The 8,156-nt window shown below is 39.9% G+C and overlaps 1 protein-coding gene across 2 annotated transcripts in view; it reads right to left on the bottom strand.

The window, feature by feature from the left end:
• Positions 1-5,643: 5,643 nt before the first annotated feature.
• Positions 5,644-8,156, bottom strand: part of dennd2da (DENN/MADD domain containing 2Da) — a 42,420-nt gene continuing 39,907 nt past the window's right edge. For both annotated transcript variants that reach the window (XM_079558031.1, XM_079558032.1), the window contains one exon: positions 5,644-6,647. In XM_079558031.1, coding sequence (XP_079414157.1) covers positions 6,580-6,647 — 68 coding nt within the window. In that variant the 3' untranslated portion in view covers positions 5,644-6,579. The remainder of the gene's footprint in view (positions 6,648-8,156) is intronic.

The raw sequence follows: 8,156 nt of genomic DNA, 5'->3' as shown, positions 1-8,156 counted from the left end.
TGGAGCCCCTGGCACAGGCTATTCGTAAAAACTCACAATTCCCAGGAATAAAAATTGGTAGCACATCGCATAAATTGATTTTATATGCTGATGACATTTTATGTTTTGTCACTGATCCAATAACATCTATTCTTATTCTCCTGAATATTATCAACGCCTTCTCAAAAATATCAGGGTATAAAGTCAACTGGAATAAATCTGAGGCTTTGCCCCTCACTTCATACTGCCCTAAAACATTATTCCAAATGGGACCGTTTCAATGGCCTAGGGAAGGTATTCAATACTTGGGAATCCTGTTTCCACCCAAACTGGAGGAAATTATGGAGAAAAACTTGGACCCTCTCATAAAAAAAAATACTTTGGATGCTGACAGGTGGTCACTACTTAATTTATCTTTATGGGGAAAAGTAAACGTTATAAAAATGACCTGTATACCAAAATTTAACTACCTCTTCCAATCTCTCCCCTACACACTCCAATGAAATACTTTAAAATGTTTGATGGATTGTGTAAAAAATTCTTTTGGGGAAATAAACGTCCGCGACTAAGAATGGATAAACTACAAGTCCCAGTAGATCAAGGAGGTATGGGCCTTCCAAAACTTTTATATTACTATTATGCATTTAATCTTAAACATTTAGCACACTGGTCTTTACCACCAGAGAGAGCACCTCCATGGTTAGAAATTGAAAGTGAAGCAAGTATGCCTCTCAAACCCTTAACATGTATGACCACTCGCTTGACCCCTAAGCTGAAGTCCCACCCAGTCTTTGCCCACTTACAAGATATATGGAAAAACATAGCCAAAATGTTCAAAATTGATGCTTTCCTAAACTCAGAAGCAAGCATATGGCAAAACCCAGCTCTCCGTATTAATAAAGCTCCATTTATATGGAAAATCTGGTTAAATAGTGGTATTAAAACTTTTGGTGACCTATTCGAAAACGACATATTGAAGTCTTTTGAAGACTTAAAGCAGGAGTTTCACCTGCCTCAAAACTGCTTTTGGCAATACCTACAACTGAGACACTCACTGAATTCTGTGTTAAGCCACTCATCTGGTATACTAGACAAAACTACTCTGCTCAATGATATACTTAAAATGGCACAATCAAATCATTCAGTCTCCAAGTACTAACAAAATTGTAATCTCCCATTCATCTTAAAGAGTATTTGGGAGCAGGACCTAAAGATTACATTCTCAGAGTTGAACTGGAAAAAAATCGGTCAAAATTTAAAAAAAAAATGTCTAGAGACATGAGGGTTAGGTTGATACAATTTTAAATTATGAATCGATATTACTGGACTCCAATGCGGTTGCATAAGCTTGGCCTTAAAAATACTCCAAACTGTTGGAAATGCCAAAGCTTAGATGGCACACTGCTCCATGCATTGTGGCAATGCTCCAAAATTCAGGATTATTGGAATAAAATTCACGGTTGTATTGAGGAAATTACAGGAGATATCTTTGAGTTTTCTCCTAGGCTCTACGTGCTTGGAGATCCGGCCGTTGTACAGTCCTGCCAAAACGCACAATTCATCCAGACGGCATTAATGATAGGTAGACAGGTTTTGTTAAGGGATTGGAAAAATCCCAGAAATGTTCCCTTTAAAGATTGGTTTTGCGAATTAGGACGTGTGGCTACATATGAACAACTTTTCTACAGGATAAATGATAAATGGAATGAATATGAGGACAAATGGAGAAAATATTATATGTACATTGGACATCAGCAGTAGCGGAGTGCTGTTTAATATCCGAATGTGGCACTTGACTAGGGCTAGTCAGATATTCGATGCTGGCAGTAGACTTAGTGATACTACTGAACCATGACAGATAAATAAATGAAAAGAACTGATAGACAAATACTAGATTACGGCTGCACTCTACGTTCAGTAATGAACTAAACTACTACAGGAATTAACAGTTTGTCTCTTGAATAAACTATTTTAGCATCCTCTCCGGTCCAGCTTTGCCCAGGTCTGGAAGCTTCTTGAGCCAGGCCAGTGTAAGATCTCGTTTAAAGCTGCAAAATTGATAACATATTTAATCTTTTTCTTTTTTTAATTTTCTTAATCCCCTTGCGTTCTGATCACTCTTTTTTGTAGCATCTTTTGCCCTTTTTTTTTTGCACTGTGCCTGCTCCGAATTAATTTAATTTTTTTTCTTAGTATTTGTTTATTTTGTTTAATTTTTAGTTCCTTTTTGCCGATCTCGTCGCTTTTTCAAAATTCAATTACATGTGTATATATATATATACATATATATATATATATATGTGTGTATATGTATATATATATATATCTTTTTTTTTAGTCTATTCTTGTTTGTCACGTTGGCAACGTTGTGGATAAACGATGCCTATTTGTATCTGGACTCCTCCCCTGAATAATTGAGAAAAAACATTTTTTCTTTCTTTTTTTTTTTTTTTTTACAAATATTTGTAATTGTTATATTGTTTTTTGTTTCTTTTTTGGTCTTTATTACTTTATTTATTTATATGATCTCTTTTTTTGTCAACCTTTATCTATATTATCTATTATGTATATTAATGGATTTATTCCTTGACTTCCGCAGTCAATTATTGGTTTTCATGTTCTTTATTGATTGACTGCGGAATTCTTCCGCAGTCAATTCTTCTTATGCAAGTTATGCATCAAAATGTTCCGCATGTTGAGGAGAAGGGTGCTATTACTTTTGGGACTTCTGCAACTTACGGTTTTTCCGCAATCGGCCAAAATGTCGGAGATTTTTGCCATTGACTTATAATGGGGCTGCCGCAAATCCATGCTTTTCTGCACTTTTTTCTGCATTTTATGCAATTTCTGCACTTTGTGCATGTTCAGCTTCTGCAACTTGTGGGTTTTCTGCAGTTTTCCAGTTTTTTTATACGAGAGTTTGAAATTTTTGCATTGGTGTGTATGGGGAAATCCAGCCAATGGGGAGACTCCAGGCCTTTCAGCCATTTGTGCAGCTTCTGCCAATCAAGCACTGAGGCCATTTCAACAGTTTGACCAGTTTATGGAATATAAAAGTTTATGCAATATTAATAATTTATGCAAATTAACCACTTTATGCATTTTAAACCGTTTATGCAACTTAAGAGTTTATGCTATTTAGGATTTATGAATTTTAAAGAGTTTATGCAATTTACATAATTTATGCAAATCAACCCATTCATGCATTTTACCACTTTATGCAGTTTATGCAACATGACATTTTATGCATTTTACCAGTTTATGCAAATTATATAATGCAATTTGAACAGTTTATGCAATTTCTGCATTCGCTTCCCGCATTTCCGCAGTCAATCGTCGGCATTTCTAGTTTATTATATTGTTTAATTTTCTATTTTAATGTCATTTCAAAGATTTGTGTTAATATTATTATAATTATTATTTCCCCCTGGCTCCAGAGTGATGGGAGAATGAACTGATTTTCCCCTCAGTGCCCACCCATTGGAGAGGGGGAGGGCAGCAGAGGGGGGAAAGCCTCCCCCTCCCAAATCATTGAAAATGTACGTTCACGTCACATGCATGTATCACACCACACCGGAGTACCTGGAGGAAATATGCAGACACGGGGAGAACATGCAAACTATACACCCAAAGGCCCCGTCCAGGTGGGAATCGAACCCAGGACCTTCTAGATGTGAAGTACGAGTGCTAAACGCTGTCACAATGGCTCAAAGAGTCTTTTTAAGACTTGTGTGGTTCTCTGGAGGTTTCTCTTTTCTCCCACTGGGTTTTGGAGTCTTTGCTGGCCATGTCGGAGAGGCTAAGGGCGGAGGACGTCCCGGGGCTCGGTTCCATCTGCTGCTGAAGCTTATTTGGACATTAAATCTGCTTGGACATTGCATTGTTTGTTTCGTTGTTAGAATGTTTGGTGTAGCCTGTGAGGCAACTCCTGTTGTGAAACTGGGCTGTAGAAATGTCAAGGCTTTGCTCAGAGAAACTACTGCTTCTTGTAGCACTTTGAAAGAAGACATGCAGATACACCAGCAGCAGACATGTCCAGCAACGACGGCTCATGAGACTCTTGACAAACGACAAACACACCGTAAACATATTTCAGCTTGGCACAAAAGTTAGCATGCAGTTTTTTTTAACTCGGTTATCGGCTTTGAGCGGCGACAAACGGGTCCCACTCTGTTACTTTCAATGGGAGAATATCTGGGACATGTCTGGCAATGGTTGCTGATGTCTGATTGGACAAGATCGTTTTGGGGCGGGAATTTGTGAAAGATCAATTGGAGGAATAGGTGAGTTAAAGGGAAACCCCGCCTCGATCCCAGGCGACACCAGCCAGTGGCGGCCAAGGGCGGAGAGAGGCGTCTTGAATCAAGTCGGACACATCACAGCCCCGAGAAATTAAATCAACATATGCAACTTACACATGGCCATAATGTCTCTCCATTTTTCCATCCATTTTCTTCCGCTTTATCCGGGGCCGGGTCGCGGGGGCAGCAGTCTCAGCAGAGATGCCCAAACTTCCCGATCCACACACCTCCTCCAGCTGTTCTGGGGGGACCCCGAGGCGACACCAGGCCAGCTCGGAGACATAGTCCCACCAGCGTGTCCTGGGTCTTCCACGAGGCCTCTTCCCACTAGGACATGCCTGGAATACCTCCCGCGGGAGGCGACCAGGAGGCATCCGGAACAGATGCCCGAGCCACCTCAGCTGGCTCCTTTCGACGTGATGGAGCAGCGACTCTACTCCGAGCTCCTCCCGGGTAACTGAGCTCCTAACCCGATCTCGGAGGGTGCGCCCAGCCACCCTGCGAAGGAAACTCATTTCGGCCGCTTGTATTCACGATCTTGCCCTTTCGGTCATGACCCAAATCTCATGACCATAGGTGAGGGTGGGAATGTAGATCGATCGGTAAATCGAGAGCTTTGCCCCCCGACGGACGGCCTCGAGGAGATTCTGGCAAACCATCCAGCCATAATGTCTCTGTTACAGTAAATAAAAGGACAATGATAAATATTAACCAAGAATATAGACCAAACATTGCCAATTAAGAAAAATGCTGAAATAAATATAAAACTTGGTAAAAAACAAAAGATGGCTAAATGACATCTTCCCAACACAAGAAGTTCAAAGGGGAGGAGCTTATATAGGCGTGGCGTTCCTCAAGCAGCCCACAAAGAAGACTAGACACAACTAGAGGGCAGAGCACCAACTAATACAGCCGAAAAAATGCCAGGCAACGCACAACCACAAGGACAATTAAAGTGATAGTTTGTACGGTTGCAAAGTGAGGCGAGCGAGTGAAATTTGAAAGTAAACCATCAAATTCCTCCTTGGACCAGAAAGCCACTCCCGGTTTGCAAAACAAGGAAATCAGGAAAAAAATTATTTCAAGCTCTCCTCTGATTGGAACTGACAGACTGGTTTATAGGAAGTGCTCATCTGATTGGTCAAAGTGATAGCCTGGGATTCTGATAAGAGATTAGAAAAATATTATGGAATATTATACCTATGTTAGGTCAAATTTCAGGCGGTCTATTACACGCAATCTATTTAATTAGTAAAACATTGATCTCTTTAAGAATATTTACAAAAGTAGTACCACATTACACCAAACGAGGGCGCTACCTGCGTATGTTTAATAGAACTCCGTTTATTGGGGATGAAAGACAAACCATGGAAATCCTCAAATATTATTTACCACTGGAAATGATTGTAAACTTAACAGAAATAAAATGATGCAAGAATCCTGGGGGATATTCCTTAATCTGCAAATCATTCAAAAAAAGAAAAGATGCTAGAAATATTGAACGCATTAAAACAAAAAAAGTACCAGAAGGTTATCCATTCTAAAAAGAATCTTAGATTAAACCAAATGTCTGGAAGATTCGTCTCATCAGATGTTTTTTGAGATTCTTTTTACACATATACACTCAACACTAATAAAGTGAACTTTAATATGAATTAAAAATATGATTAAAAACAGAAAAGCAAAATGTTCTGTCACAACTAATTGTCCACATAAAATCCCAGCCATTTGAACAAAACAATCTCCGAAGAAATAAGCGTCAATAAATAATATTGTCCGAGTTCAGTCAAACAAAGGCATTAAAACATCCGATCGTCATGGCGATTAACATGATTATGGAGCCCGGCCGACGGTGAAATGTTGTGAGGATGGCGTCCCTAGAGTCCAGCCTCAGTATTGCAGTTCACAGTAGCAGCACTGTACCCTTGTTTACAGTAAAAATTATGAAGAAAAACAGTGCAATACAATCACTCCTATGTACTAGTGTAGTCTTTCTAATGGTCTTTTCAAAATGTGCAAAAGTTCAATGTTAGTCCCAATTTTCCTCATTTACTCCCATTTGAGCCTCGTCTTGGTCCGAAATGTCATTTTTATGGCCTTGTTTTGATACGATTTGATGAAAAATTGTCAGATTTTGGTAGAATTTGAATGGAATGTACAGTGTTGATTGTTAAGTCGCAATATTAAAGACCCCTTCATCTTCCAGTACTGTTGAACGTGATTAAAAGTGGTGTTGTGGGGGCCCCTGAGTGCACGCCCTGCTCGCATACGGGACGGTCCCAGGTGAGGGGGATGAGGGCTAGTGCTTCCTGGCCTTTTCCCGTTTCCTCTTCTCGTGGTATTCAAGGATCTTTGTGTGGAACACTCCTGTGGGACACAGACAGCACACATTCAGAACACCATGGTATCACCCAACAAAGCCGGGCATGACGTGAGGGCGGGTCTGAGGACAGGTGAGGCCCGGGACAAACCCCAAAATGTCTTCATGAAAGCGATCTTGGGGCGTTTACACTTTAGAGTACACACATACTGTGAGGGGAAAAATAATCATTGCTACCTGCCACCCACCCCCTGTGTTTTACTCGCACAGATCATACACATGTTTTTAGAAACTACCAGGTCTTAGCTTTCAAATGAGGCATTGCACTGGTTAATAGGCTGTAACGCAACAAAAATGTGATAAAAACGTGACATAACCGCGGCAAAAAAATTGATTTCAGTTTTGTCGGTCTTAGCTTTCAAATAACGCGTTACAGTGTTTAGATTTGGGTAATGCCGAACTGGAGAAAAATGTGCTTAGTTAAGGTGGGGGTAAGAGGTTGAAAAGAAGATCTAAATAATGGAAAGCCAGGTTTAAATGTATTTTGTTTTGGATCTTGTTTAGGTTTTGAATCAATTAGTTACAACTCAAAAAAATCTGTATAAAATCCAATTTTGTCAGGAATTTTTAAACATCCTTGTGTAAAACCTTCCAATTTAGAGAAAATAGCCCTAAAGTTTAGCACATGCGCTCTGTGTATATTTCTCCCGTCTTTAGTCGCTGCTGTCTCCCACAAAGGAAATGACCATATTTGGAGAACAGCATCATCTTGGTCACAGCCTTTCGTGCTACACGTGGATACCAAACAGGTCAGTATTAGCGAATGAATACAACATTTTTTTTGCTCTGACATTAAAACCACAGTTGTTACTACCTGCAGCGTCTCGCCTTAAAGTAACAAAGCCACTTAGCTGCATTTTTATATAAAACATGAACCGTGGAACAAAATGACACAATAATAACGATTATTACACGTGACATCACTGCTTTCTAAACAGAGGTGGTGGGCAGCTGAGAATTCTATTGTGGTAACTATGATGACCGTGAAAATGATCAATACTGGACTTTATTTATGGTTAAAATCTTAGTAATTCCAGGACATTTCTGCACGAAACTAAAGCATTAAGTCTCCACAAATAAATAAAAAGATTAAATCTCCTTCCCTCATTTATTTGTCATACCTTGTTTAATGTTGTCTTTTGTGCACCCTTTTGTGTTCTACTGTATTTTCCGCAGTATAAGTCGCACCAGCCGTGGGAACTACCTGGGCCTTGAGGCGTAGCTGCCCCGTTGACAAGCCTCTCCCGGCAGCACGGTGATCAAGCAAGTGAACTCATTCCTCTAGCCGTGGCCTTCAAGCTTTTAGCCTGTGATTAGCTTTTTTGTTTACTTTAGTGCAGTTAGAGTAACCTCTGCTTTTTGCCAGTCCAAAACAAGTTTCTCGCTCACTCCAAACTTTCTTTCTGCTGCTCCATGATCGTTTTTTTAAATCTTCAGTGGTGCAGGAGTAACAGATACCTGAGTATAAGTCAGAAACCCAGCCAAACTATGAAAAA

The sequence above is a fragment of the Gobius niger genome (assembly GCF_951799975.1).
Source record: "Gobius niger genome assembly, chromosome: 6".
NCBI lineage: Eukaryota > Metazoa > Chordata > Actinopteri > Gobiiformes > Gobiidae > Gobius > Gobius niger.
The sequence above is the reverse complement of the archived record's forward strand: the minus strand, read 5'-3'. Positions and strand labels throughout refer to the sequence as shown.